Source organism: Sus scrofa, chromosome 2, assembly GCF_000003025.6.
Source record: "Sus scrofa isolate TJ Tabasco breed Duroc chromosome 2, Sscrofa11.1, whole genome shotgun sequence".
Classification (NCBI taxonomy): domain Eukaryota; kingdom Metazoa; phylum Chordata; class Mammalia; order Artiodactyla; family Suidae; genus Sus; species Sus scrofa.
The window spans coordinates 91,519,246-91,534,226 of NC_010444.4; the positions used below are offsets into that span (position 1 = coordinate 91,519,246).

Here is a 14,981-nt window from a genome sequence, read left to right on the forward strand (position 1 = left end):
GCACAATATCTTTGTAAATTAACACTGTATTTGGTCCTTATTAGGCACCCACCTTAAAGTTTTAATGTCTTATCATATAACATAATTACTAAGGAAATTTTCATTTCAATTTTTGTAAATTTTAGAGCTCAATAATTTTTTCAATATTCTAAAAAAAGATAATATAATGATAGTCAATTAATACCATTTTGTTGGTATTAGCCAAAAAAAATCACATGAAATCATTGTGGCTAGGTAGACTAGCCACCTGGTTCATTTTAACACAATGATCAATCCAGTCATTGTCTACTTATTGGTCTAAGTAGTCAGTGTCCCAATCTTATTGAAATTAGCAACCAGTTAATAAAGTCAGCCAACTAACAAAATGCTCAATTTAAATGATTTAATTAATACTTTAATGCTTGTCTCTTCTTCAACTGTCTCAGCCCATTTCCTCCCCTTGGAAATTCTACTTTACCTACCTATAGCTGTTTTGTTTCTCATTTCTGTAGATTCTCTTTCTCAAAAGCAAAATACTTTTAAGAAAGGTTGAAATTAGTATCTGAACAAGAGATCTATAAATGAAAACTTTGTCTCACAATTAGGGCTCCAGACCCTGGGAGAAATGGCCAAGACGAGATCCAAACCCAAGTTACAGCCTAATCAGGTTTATGCTGGAGACCAAGACAAGGAGCCAAACACAGGGCTCTATCATACAGACTTTACCAGAACTCTGGTATGAAATTCTTAGTAGAGCAGGAACAAAAGTTACCATTAAATCTAAAGCATCTCTAAATTTTGAGCTCCTCTTTAAATGACCCTTGGCTAGAAAATCATGGGTTTCTGTGGTTAGAAGAGCTGCTAATATATAGATAAGAATAAAATGCCTCTAGCTGTAAGATTTGGAGAGGTGTGGTGGGAAGAAACCTCAGAAGTTTTTTGATATTGAAGTTAAATGATACTGAGTCCAGAATTGATTCTTTGTGATCTTTCACAGACTTCAAGATTATATAAAGGATATCTCAGTAGGTATACTACAAAGGGCTCCATATTCAGATAAGCTTGGAAATTGCTGCATACCATAGCTCTCACACTTCCTTATGCTCCAGTAACTAAAATGAGATTTATGTATTAAAAGCTCTGAAAAAATTCCATGGCAAATAGTTCATTTGACTTGTTTAATCATTTTTCAAAAGTACTTAAGCATGTAGCACTCTCATGCAGTCTGCCTCCCTCTCTCCAAAAAGGGCTTAGTGACAGTCTAAGGGATAGTATTCTTTAGGGCCCTATTGTGAGATACGAACTCTCAAAATTCTCAATCATTGATTTTAAATATATAACTTTTCAACCATAATTACATGTTTTAGGCATTAAATGAATTATCTTAAGGACAAAATTTTAGTTTTATATAGAACCTGTCTCTCCACTTCCCCACAATCCTACTGCTGAGTAAACCTCGTACTTGTCCGAATGATGACACTCTGAGGAGCAATAGGGTCACTTTTTGGGAGAAATCTAGTGATTGGAACACCTCTAAAAGGAGGAATTCAACATCATCTCAAGTGCAGGGTAAAACCATTAAAAGAATTTGGGCCAAAACTATGAAAAAAAAAAATCTTGTATAGTCTTTAGACACTTCTATATAGTCTTTGTTTCTGCAGGCTAGCAAGTAAAAATATATAGTTTCACATATCTTATGCAAAGCACACGGATATGATTTAGTCTTCTTTGTGATGGATGTCTTCTGAAAAGAGTTGTAACACATTGTTCCAAACAACCTTGAAAATATTATTAAATTACAACTTTTCAACGAATGTTGCTTCTTGAACTGCAGTGGAAAAATTTAAACTGTGTGTACTGAAGCAACCTTTAAGAGGTCCCATTAGTAGTTGTATAACTGCAGTATTTTTAGGGGAATGGTAGGTGGCAAATCAGCGTTTACGCTCATGTACACACACAGGCACATCCCTAGGTTAAATTCATGATTGAATTAGCTGAGGTTGCACAATCTTATTATGGTCCATGTAGCTACATGGAGCAGGAAAAGACACAGCATTGGCTTAGTGCAGTATTTCCTGACCTCCTTGAAGTGGAGTGAGGAACTACAAAGCCACCACTGGTACAGTTTGTATAAGGCCTAGTCTTTCTTGACTCAGAAAAGCTCAATTCTTTCCTTTTTGTGCTAGAAGCTTAACAGCATCAACCTGGATGAAATCACATGATGTATGCACTTTTTTAAAGAGGAATAATTATAGAGATCAGGCGCTCCTGGCTCAGAACCAAAGTTATCATGTCTATCAGAGCTTTTCCAGTTCCTAGAGAATCCACTTCCCCACAGTAACCCAGTTACAGTCAAAAAGCATTTAACTGAAGTGCTGTCACTAAGATTCATCGTATGAAGTATTGAAGAAAGTTATTTCTCTTTTGAAATTCTTCTTCCTGTGTGTCTGTTATTAATGTTAGAGATTATAAAAAACTGAATAAAACCTAACAGGAGGAAGGGAGAGAGCCCAGTATTAATTAATTAACTTGCTCACTTTACTTTTTAATGCAGTTTTAGGTTCACAGCAAAGTTGAGTGGAAAGTACATAGAGTGCCTATGTACCTCAGTCCCCACATATGCACAGCCTCCCCCACTATCAGTATCCTCCACCAAAGTGATACATTTGCTACAAATGATGAACCTACATCAACACATCCTTATCACCCAAGGTCCATATTTTACATCAGAGTTCACTCTTGGTATTGTACATTCTGTGGATTTGGATTTGGCAAGCATCAACCATTGTAATATTATAGTTTTACTACCTTACAAATACCCTGTGTTCCACCAGTTTATCTCTCCCTCCTATTAACCTCTGGCAACCACCAATCTTTGAACCATCTCCACGGTTTTGCATTCTCCAGAATGTCATGTAGTTGGAATCAATCAATAATGTAGCTTTTTCAGATTGGTGTCTTTCTCTCAATAATATACATTTAAGTTTTCTATGTATCATTTGATGGTCTGATAGCTCATTTCTTTCTAGGACTGACTAGCAATCCATTGTCTGGATGTACCACAGGTTTATCCACTTAGCTGCTGAAGGAATTCATTTACTTTTCCATAAAATAAGGTTCATTTTATTTACTTCCCAATTATGAAAGCATCATTTTATCCCAGAAAAACCAGAAAGCACACAAACAAAACAGTAGCTGGAAAATGCATAATCCCACCTTCATGGAGACAACCACCATTAACACCATAATATTCTGTATATTTACTGGTAAGATCTCTTCCTCTGTACATGCAAAGCAAGGCTCATACTGTTGATGATGTACACTGATGATTCTATTTTTATTTTTTTAATTTATTTATTAATTTTTATGGCCACACCCATGGCATATGGAAGTTCCCAGGCCAGAGGTTGAATCTGAGCCGTAGCTGCAACCTACACCACTCTGTGGCATGGCCAGATCCTTTAAGCCACTGCACTGGGCTGGCTTAAAGATGCCTCTGCAGTGACCCAAGCCACTGCAGTTGTATTCTTAACCCACTCTGCCACAGCGGGAACACCTAGCCTGCTGTTTTTAAGTTTAAATACATATTATAAACTTTTTTCTGCTTTAATTTATGCATTGCTTCCACATCATTTTATACTTATAATATTTGATTATATAGATACATCATAATTTCTTTAATTCCCATGCTGTGCATTTAGGCCTTATCCACATTTGTATTATTGCAAAGAAGGTGGTGTGTACTTCTACATAAATTTGCACTGATTATTTCCATAATGTGAATTCTCAAAAATGGAATTATTATGGGCATATGTACTTGTTAGTCCTTCATTATGTTTTGCCAGAATTTATCCAGAAGGCTATAACCATTTGTACTCCCACAAGCAATGTTTGCTTTTTGTTCTCTGGTTTTCCAATTATCTTGGTCATTGCCAGATTATATTAATCATTTAATTGAATAGTGTTTCATTGTTTAATTTTTGTATTTGAATATTAGAAAAATTTTTCCTGATATTTATTGATTATTGGCATTTCATCTTTCAATTATTCCTGATCCATAACCTCAGCTGATCTTCAGTGGAGGTCTTTGTCTCCTTTTGCTTTGTAAGAGACCCTTATATCTAAAAAATATGAATCCTTGTTTTACCCAGATTGTCATTTGCCTTTTAATTTTTATTGATAGCATTTTGTATTTATGTAGTTATTTGTTAATTAAATCCATCTATTGAAAATAATGTTAATATTTAACATTCACTGAATTCTCACATCCTAGACCCTATGTTAAGCCCTTTATGTATCTCATTTGACCATAATTATTTTATGGAGTAGGAAACTGAGACCTAGAAAGCTTAGATAACTTTTACAAAGATAAGTTTTACATCTGTGATTTTTTAAATCTAGGGTTATCTTATTCCAGAGACCATACTTTTTAGCTTCTTTATTATATTGCCTCAATAATAACTAATATTGATATGATTCCTATATGCCAGAGATTATGTTAAGCACTCAAATTTTATTAATTCATTTAATTTTTCCAACTCAATAAATTAGGGCTCTGTTTATTAAGAGCTGAGTAAATGTGAAATTCAGTGACTTTTGACCTCTTGTTCAAAATTTCTACTGCACAGTAGAGGTAAACTGCAGCTCTGTGAATACAAAGATTGGGTTAATCCTTCCTGCCTACCTTTCAAAATGGTTATGAGGGTAAGCTGAGATCATGTTTATGAAAGCAATATCTGAGTAGGATGCTCTAGGAATGTGATGGACTATTATTTTCCCTGGGCTTTTGGATAAATCTTGGAAATCTATTCCTGGGAAGTAAATTATGTTTATGGAATTTTTAAACATGGAGTGTTTTCTTTCCTCATAATTCTTATGGAAATGAGAATTGCTCATACTCTTCTCTGTGTTAACTCAGCAAATCTTCTTTCCTCCATTTAGCAGTCAGTAACATAATATTGAAGGAAAATAACACAATTAGAAGACCAAGTTTTTTTTTATTTTATTGAAGTATTTACAATGTGGTGTTAGTTTCTTCTATGTAGCAGAAGTGATTCAGTTATACATGTATGTATTCTTTTTCATATTCTTTTCCATTATGGTTTATTACAGGATTTTGAATGTAATTCCCTGTGCTATATAGTAGGGCCTTGTTGTTTATCCATTGTATATATCCTAGTTTGCATCTGTTAATCCCCACCTTCCAATCCATCCCTTTTCTACCTCCCCTCCCCCTTGACAACCACAAATCTGTTTTCTGTGACTGTGAGTTGGCTTTCTGTTTCATAAATAATTTTGTGTCATACTTTAGATTCCACATATATGCAATATCATATGGTATTGTTTTTCTCTATTTGGCTGACTTTGTTTAGTATGATAATCTCTAGGCCATCTGTGTTGTGGCAAATGACATCATTTAATTCTTTTTTATGGCCGAGTAGTATTCCATTGTATATCTATATACCACATCTACTTTATCCATTCATCTATCAGTAGACATTTAGGTTGCTTCCATGTCTTGGCTATTGTGACAAGTGCTGCTAAGAACATAGGGGTGCATGTATATTTTCAAATTATAGTTTTGTCCAGATATATGCCCAGGAGTGGGATTGCTGAATCATCCGTTAATTCCAATTTTTTAAGGTGCCTCCGTGTTATTTTCCATAGTGGCTGCATCAATTAACATTCCCACCAACAGTGTAGGAGAGTTCATTTTTTTCCACACCCTCTTTGGCTTTTGTAATTTGTAGACTTGTTAATGATGGCCATTCTGACCAATATGAGGTAGTACCTCATTGTAGTTTTGATTTGCATTTCTCTAGTAGCAATGTTGAGTGTCTTTTCATGTGTGTATTGGCCATCTATATGTAGAAGACTAGATGTAAAAGCAGTTAATAATATTTATGTGTGTATATTCACATATATTTGCATTTATATGTGTATTTGTATTTTATACTTTTCATTAAATTTCATTAAACTTCATTTAAAATTTAATTTCTAACTCAAACATATACTTGTTTTTTATAATTCATCAATTTGCATCTGACATTTTAGAATATGGTAGTTGACTCTCCTTTTCTTTCAAAAAGAACCTGTTTTCATGTTTATTCCTGGATTCTTAAAAATATCTAACAATTTATTGTGCTTTTTTTTCTAATTTAAACCTCAGACTATTTGAAATGTGTATGTGTATGTTTTTAACTTACATGGCTAATATACTTCATCAGATTTAGGTATCTAATTCTTGAAGATTTTTGATTACTGAACTTTAAAATTCTTTATTGTCAAATTAGGGACATAAAATGTGTGTACAATTGCCCTACATTTACTTTGGTCATCATTAGCAAATCTCATTTTTTACACAACTTTATCATAATGTTTATCTTAGTTGCAAAAGTAAACACAGCAGTGGTTTTAAAATGAGATGGGTTTTTATTAGCTTCACTGTGTGTTTACCTAACTGTTCAGGCTGCAGCTCTCACTTTCCTTGCTGCATGTTTTGATTAATGGCCCCCTGGACTTATTCCAGAATATACTGATTATGGTTCGTGCATTTCAAAGATGATTTATTAATTGTGTTTGCAACTCAAAATAATTAAGTAAAGATTGATCATATACATTATTATAGGTTTGCCAATAAAATCAGCAGTTATATTTTAAGATAAAGTTTGAGTGGATTTTTTTTAGCTATTCATGAAAGATGAAATATTAATTTTTTTAAAAAAAAATCTTCAATATCAACCACAACTTTATGGCTTTTTAAAGCAAGGTTATTAAATGTATCAGGAGCTTTGTCTTATAAGTACATGTACTTTAAGTTCTATTTTAACATAATTTCAAAATAATGCTTCAATAGAGATTATATAGATGTTTAAATAAAGTATTTCCATGTTTATAACAAACCCTGGGAACAACCCTTACTACAATTCCCTCAGGCTCTTATATGCATTTAGATTTCAAATTACTGACAGACTTGGATTTCTATTTTTAAGAAAATGTTAATAGAAGCTGTTACAATCTTTCTGTGCTTTAGGTAAAACTAATATATCATGTATTCCATGTATATTATGTTTCTATCACCTAAAAGACTTTCTTACATAAAATTTATCTAAATTTGGCTTGATTATCATTACTGTTAGGCACTTTAAGTATTCTACCAACATAGAAGAATATTCATTATAACTGGTCAGGGTGTTTAGTTATAAAAGGAAATGACTCCATGCTCATAGTTTATAGTTCAATATTGAAGAAATATAGGTGCATTAATTTTTTTTGATACTTGGCATACTATATTCAAAAATTACATTGTTGGTGCAGTAGATAACAAATCCGACTAGGAAGCATGAGGTTGTGGGTTTGATCCCTGGCCTTGCTCAGTGGGTTAAGGATCTAGCATTGCTGTGAGCTGTGGTGTAGGTTGCAGACGTGGCTCGGATCCCTAGTTGCTGTGGCTCTGGCATAGGCCAGTGGCTACAGCTCTGATTCGACCCCTAGCATGTGAACCTCCATATGCCGCGGGAGCGGCCCAAGAAATGGCAAAAAGCCAAAAAAATAACAATAAAAAATTTTTTTAAATTACATTTTTAACAGTGAAATCCTGTAACTTAAATCATTTACTGTGACATATAACTAAATGTTAAATAGGTATTTATTTTGTATTAAAACATGATGAAATGAAATAAAATGTTTTATCAGAATAGAACTGAAGGCTATATCATGTTCTAAGCTTGCTTGAAAATATAAACTGTTTATATCAAAGTAAGATGTAAACCCACAGGTAGCCGAGATCTTGGCAAACAGAGTAAAGAAATCAAATATGAGAATAAAGAAACAAGAAATGAGCAAACAAAAACATAAATAAATTAATTAAAAGTATATAACTGTAAGTATTATTCAAGGATTTTTTTTGCTATTAGTAAATCATCACTAAAGGACAAAGAACACAGATATGCTTTGTTTAAACATCATTATTAAAAGTATTTTTTGTAAAATATAGGACATGTATTTTGTTTACTTGAAAATCCCTTATAGTAATTTTGTTTCTAAATAACTCTTTAAATTATTATGCATTTGTGTGTGTATTATATATATATATATATATTTTGTTTGTTTTTGCTTTTTAGGGCCACACCTGTGGCATATGGAAGTTCCCAGGCTAAGGGTCGAAGGAGCTGCAGCTGCTGGCCTATACCACAGCCATGCCAGATCCAGGCTGCATCTGTGACCTACCTACACCGTAGCTCACAGCAAGTCCAAATCCTTAACCCACTGAGTGAGGCCAGGGATCAAACCCATATCCTCATGGATACTAGTCAAATTTGTAACCCGCTGAGCCACAAAGGGAACTCCCATAATTCCTTAAATTATAATTTATGAGTGGATTGAAAAAAGCAGTGTTATCATTACCAGTATTATTGAGTACTCTCTTCTGTATATACAACTTCTAAAAATACAGAATAAAGATTGTATCTGCAACAATCTTTGTATATGAAATAAAACAACGAAGGAAGATTATTCAATACCACGTATTTATCTTTTCCCTTTTGGCCATATTACATTTTCCAACAAATTATCTTTGGCTAAAATGTGCCAAACTCCTTCATAAGCACAGGAAGGTTTGAAATTGCTAAGGAAGGGGGATTGATATTCCGTTTGGAGGACTATAGAATAAGAAGATGTGACAAAATCAGCGAAATCTGGCTAGAGGAAGGTGATATTTGAGTTTAGCTTTGTAAAGGAAATGAGGGTTTCTAGAGATATAAACTGAAGAAAGATAATGCAGAAACTAATAATTGAACCCAGGCACCTGACTCCCCTTCTTTCTTTTACTAGTAGAACACTTTATCCCTCATTCATGCATACCCAAGTTTTAATAAGGCCAGTAGCTGCCAGCCTAAAGGCTGTATTTCTCAGCCCCACTGACAATGAGTTATGATCACACGACAAAGTCCTTGCCAATGGGATATATAAAGTTTGGGGTTCTTGCCCATAAACTGATTGGACATACATTCCCCTGTCCCTTTGTCCCTTCCCAGCCCATCCTCTACCAAGCTTTTAAAGAAAACATCCTAAGAGATCAAAGTGTAAAAAGAAAAGTTTCATAGTCCCTAGACAGTCTCATGGAGCAAGGCAGCACTGTGTTCACCATGGACCACCCAGCTACCTCTAGACTATTGTGTGAAAGAGAAATAAATGTCTAGTTTGATTACGCCACAGTACTTTGGGGATCTTTTTGTTAGAGAAATGAAATATCTCCCAACTAAGAAGGGTTTTCCTATCGTAGGAACAGAGTGTATAAGTAAATACTTGAAGGAAGAGTCTGGAAGATAGGAGACCAGTGAGCATATCATGACATGAGTAGAAATGTGAATCAAACTGGCAAGGTAGAAGGAACTCAGGACTTAAGTGCTAAGCTGATTTATTTGGACTTCCTTTATGAATGCAACAAGGAACTGTTAAAACATTTTGAGCCAAAAATAGCATACCGAAACAGTACTTTAGGAAAATTTCTCTGGAAACCATACATTTGAAGGAGGGAATGTTTAGATTGGCAGTGAAGCCAGGCGGATATTGCAGTAATCCAGGGAAGGTTATCTGAAGAAGAATTGTGATTGTAAGCATGAGTGTGATTGAAAAAGAAAGGAAGGAATGGATTGAGAAACACTTAGGGTTGCTATTCTCTTACTACCAAAGGACTGGGAAGCCTCATTAATTATTGAAAGCTCTTTTCTTTTTTTCTTTTTTTTAGGCCCACACCCATAGCATATGGAGGTTTCCAGGCTAGGGATCAAGTCAGAGCTGCAGCTGCCGGCCTATGCCACAGCCACAGCAATGCCAGATCCGAGCTGCATCTGTGACCTACACCACAGCTCATGGCAGCGCCAGATCCTTAACCCACTGAGAAAGGCCAGGGATCAAACCCACAGCCTCATAGATACTCGTTGTGTTCATTACCACTGAGCCAAAACAGGAATTCCTGAAAGATATTTGTTAAACATCATCTTTGTAAAAGTAAGTCATCTGTCTTTAGAAATCAGCCTACCACAAAAATTAGATAAACAAAACTTGGTGGTAATGGGCACTGACTTCCCAAAAGACCTGATAAATTTCTTTTGTCAGGCTGCCATATTCTACACTTAAGTATATAGTTACCTACTATATTAATTTTATATTGTTTTACTTCTTTTCATGTACTCAGTTTTTTATTTTTTGATTTTTTTATCACTCAGTGAATTTTATATTTAAAGTTGTACAATAATCACAACCCATTTTTATAGCATTTCTATCCCAATCCCCCAGCCCATCCTCCCACACCCCTCATTTACTCAATTTTTTAAACTTAATTTAGCATATATGAGAGTATTTTAATCAGTAAGCTATATCCAAATCATATTTTAAGAAAGGTGGTCATCTCACAGTCAGGGAGAACACACTTGCGGTTGCCAATGGGGAGGAAGTGGGATGGTGGAGGTGAGTAGATGCAAACTATTACATTTAGAATGGATAAGCAATGAGGTCCTGCTGTGTAGCACAGGGAACTATATCCAGTCTCTTCAGGTAGACCATGATGGAAGATCATATAAGAAAGGGAATGTATATGTATGTATGACTCGGTCACTTTTCTGTCCAGCAGAATTTGGTAGAACATTGTAAATCAACTATACTCTAATAAAAAAAATAAAATAAAGGATGTTATTCTGGAAGACATACTATAGCATCTGAAACCCTTCCTTGATGTTAAGTGGGGCTCTTCTTAGCTCCAACCCCGGGAACTATTCCTTTTGGGCATGTATTTTCATTTCAGTCTGAAGTTATGAGATTTTTCTTGCTTGGAGATATATGATATTCTACTAGTGGACTACAGAGAAAAATCAACTTTTTCACTGTCACAATCTGTTATGGATATAGTACTGATTTTATAAAGTGTTTTGCCTAGGGCCAAAATACACGACTTTGTAGGAATTTCCAGACTACAGGGGATAAAATAGGAATTGCATTCACAAATGAATTTGGCAAACTAATGAAGTTATGAGATAATGATATAAAACCTAACAGAACTATATATCCCTATTTCAAGACAACCATGAAAATAGTACTTTTTTATTTATTGAGTTTTATTTTTGGTTTAGCAATAAATGGCACCATATAAAGCACACAGAAACTGTTAAAGAAAATATTTCATCCATTTTCAACTGCTATGTGTGCAACTAAGACAAATGAAAATCTCAGTGTTCTTATTGAATAATAATATGGTCTTTAAGATCTAAAGTATACTTTTGGAGTCTTACGTATAAACTACTAGGAACATACACCAACAGCTTCTAAAGGAGGAAGATGATGCAGCAAGGAAAGAAACCTGAGCATAACAGATTGTCATTGGGCATGGTTATAGGCCTCTGCCTTTTATCTCCCTCTTAATATAGTAACAGAGTACCTATTATGTGCCAACCACTGTGTTTGGTCCTGGGGCTACAGCACCAAATAAGATAAACCAGGTACTTCCTCTCTGCGAGGATTATGATATAGTTGCAGACACAGATCAGTAAACAATTACAGTACAGTGTGACCATGAGGTCATGTGGTATAAGAGGTCTAGGTGCATTTGGATACCGAATGAAAATGAATACTAGAGGTAGGCATTAATAACACAAAACAAAAATTACTACCTTTGTTTGTTAACCCAGGATGGACACACAGATAAGTGACTGCAAATGAGAAAATACATTACATTTAATAGAGTTCAAAACTTGACCTTCAAAACTTGGAATTTAATGCAAATCAACAGTTACAAAAATATATATTCTTCAACTAGCATGACACCTGGCACATAATACATACTCTATAAATATCAAGTAAATGAATAATAAATGGATCTTATCTATAATGAGGGAAAGGAAGTGTTAAGTAGATGTCACATGGTCAAGTCTTCCCCTTCTTGATAAAGAGTCCCATCATCTACACAGTAATGAAAGCCTGAAATTTACAGTCATCCTTAATTTCTCCTTTTCCCTCACCCCTACATCTGGTCCAACTGTTCATCTCATACATTCTGTCTTTAAAATATCTCTTAGAATTTACTCACTTGTTTCTACTTCTCTTGCCGCTAAGCTAGTGGAAACCACAATCAGAGTTTAGCTAAATATTGCAACCTGCTCCTTTTTGGTTTTCCCATTTTCCTTCTCCATCCTCTAATCCATTTTCAACCTACTGAACTTCAGAAAACAGAAATTAGATTACGTTTTTATACTTCTCCCCATCTCTGTCAATGTCCTATACTTTTCCTAAAACGTTTCAGTGGCTACCCATTGTAATTAAAATTTAAACTCATTACCTTTCTCTTAATGACCTTGCTCCTGCCCCTTGAAACTTATTTCATGATTTATTCATTTGTTTAACAAAGATTTGGGGTACATAAGCCTATATAGTCAGTTTTCATTCACAGTACTTATGTTCTATAAGGTCACTGTGATCTCTGAATTAATAAATATTGAATCACTTTTCCTGGGGGAAATACGGGCTTAGGTTCCTGGGGCCTCTGGTAACATTTTTGTCAACCAATCAATACATAACCTAGTTTTATATCTGTTTCTGTTTACAGTGATGCCATATTTGATATATATTGTTGATTCATTAATGTTGAACTCATGGCCAGCAGCATTGTAGCTTAAGCTTGAATGAAGCTTATCTAATATATACATTTTTTTCTCTAAGGAACATCACAGCCTTCTTGTGCTTGAGAACTTTAGACAGCACTTCAGTTCTATACCTGACCGTTTAAGAAAGCAAAATCACCAAAAAAAAAAAAAAGCATAAAAATGCAAAAAAAAAATTACAATTATGAGAGATGAAACTGAGAGGCTTTAACCTTGTTCCACCTCAGCTGGGCACATGCACTTCAGGGACTCAGGTTTTTCACTGCTCTATGCATGTGCCTGTCTGCAAGTGACTGAGAAAACCTTCATTATTGATTTGGGAGTTGGTATTGATATTTAGCAAGTGGGTGAAGATGAAGAATTCATGAGTAATGAGAATTGCTCATACTGTAGTTAGTATTTAAAGTCATGGATAAGAGAAGACTCCGAATAAAGAATACACAAGATTGAGCCCTAGGACTTTTGTTTCAGGACTTGAGGGTTAGGATCTGCATACATCACCAATGAGAGGCAAAGCTCTGAGGGAAAGGGACTATTACATGGGAGAAAAATGAGGTGATTATGATTTAATAGAAACTAAAAATATGTTTCTAGAGGGAAAGTCAACTTTCAAAAGCTGCTGAGAAGTCCATAAGGACAGAGAAGCTACGAGAGTCTCATAGTCTCAGGGGAGTTTTAAGATTAAATTAGAATGAGGTGCGAATTAGAATACTCAGGATATGCTAAAATTTTCAAGAAGTTTGCTCCAAAAGTGAGCAAACAAATGAAGTAGCCAGGGAGGGCTGTAGACTTGCTTGCTTATTTAATACAGGAAGTAAGGGAATGTGTTGTTATGATTTTGTTAATGACCAAGTCAAGTGAAAATATGGTTTTAACCAAGTTACTCAACATTTCTTGGCCTTAGTTTTTCTGTCTAAAAAATGCAGGACTTGGAGTTCCCGTCGTGGCGCAGTGATTAACGAATCTGACTAGGAACCATGAGGTTGCGGGTTTGGTCCCTGCCCTTGCTCAGTGGGTTAACGATCCGGCGTTGCCGTGAGCTGTGGTGTAAGTCGCAGATGCGGCTCGGATTCTGCGTTGCTGTGGCTCTGGCATAGGCTGGCAGCTACAGCTCCGATTGGACCCCTAGCCTGGGAACCTCCCCGCGGGAGTGGCCCAAGAAATAGCAAAAAGACAAAAAAATAAATAAATAAATAAATACATAAATAAAATAAATAATGCAGGACTTAACCAGATAAAATTATCTTGATTTGCTTTATACGTAGTGAAACACCATACCATATTGATTTAGAAAGTGGATTCTCAAGTCTGATTACCTAGGTCTGTTTTAGCTTCACAAGTTACTACCTGTCAGATTGTGGACATCCCACTTAACCTGTATATGCTTTGCTTTCCCTATCAGTAAAAAAGGGTAATAATAGTACTTGACCTAGATCTGTGAGAATTTTCAGGTAGATATTAAATTCTTAGCATAGTGCCTGGCATATGATTAGCAGTATATGTTATATGTTAACTATCTCTTTTTTTCCCATTTATCATCATTTTTATCATCTGTCTCTAGGATGCTATCATCTGTGAATTCTATATTTATATCACATGTTCTTTCACCTCTCTTCATTAACTCTATAATATATACAGAGTAAAGAAATGTCTTCTACCATTTTCTGTAGTATTTTTATAAGCAATGATAATTTCTGTTAGTGAACCAGTAGGAAGCCCCATATTTTAAACAGGACTCTTTGGAGGAAACAGTTTTTCGAATAAAAATTGGTCTAGCAACTATCTGAAGGCCTAATACTTGCCAGCACTATGTGAAGGGATTCAGTAGTGAACAGAAAGTTCCTGGTTTCATGGAGCTGAAATCTTACTCAAAAATCTTGACTCATCACAAATTTCGGTTTCTTTTCAAAGTCCTGTAGAGTATGTCTTTGAAAGTTTAGAAAAGTGTGTTTTAAAAAAAAAGAAAGGAAAAAGGAAAGATTTTCAGAAAGAGACAAAAGTAGGAGGGAGAAGAAGACAGTGGAAAAAAAGGAAGAAAAGAAGTAAGGAAGGGCAAGTCTCAGTATTATAATATATAAAGGTTAAAAGTTTATTCTTCTGGTTGTCTGGAGTTTTGTGAATATCTGCCAGATCCTCCTTGGGAGGTTTGCTATTAATAATTATTTTTCATGATTTAAACTTGCTGTCATTTAAAAAAAAATCATCTTCTAACTTTAATCTTAAGGTTATCCAGTCAGTGGTATTTGATAAAAGATCATACATAACTCATCTCAGAATTCAGGCCCACATTTATTGTGAACCAGGCATTGTACCATTCTTTATTCTCAAGGAGCTGGCAGCTAAGTCAGA

At 34.9% G+C, this 14,981-nt stretch overlaps 1 protein-coding gene across 9 annotated transcripts in view; it reads left to right on the top strand.

Annotated features, from left to right (window-relative positions):
• Window positions 1–14,981, top strand: part of XRCC4 (X-ray repair cross complementing 4) — a 285,350-nt gene that overhangs the window by 160,898 nt on the left and 109,471 nt on the right. Inside the window, exon 9 of one of the 9 annotated variants that reach the window (XM_021085370.1) lies at window positions 3,143–3,376. The exons of the other annotated variants lie outside the window; for them this stretch is intronic. Coding sequence (XP_020941029.1) covers window positions 3,143–3,227 — 85 coding nt within the window. The 3' untranslated portion in view covers window positions 3,228–3,376. Of the gene's footprint in view, window positions 1–3,142; window positions 3,377–14,981 lie in introns of those variants that run through there. 9 annotated transcript variants of the gene reach the window in all.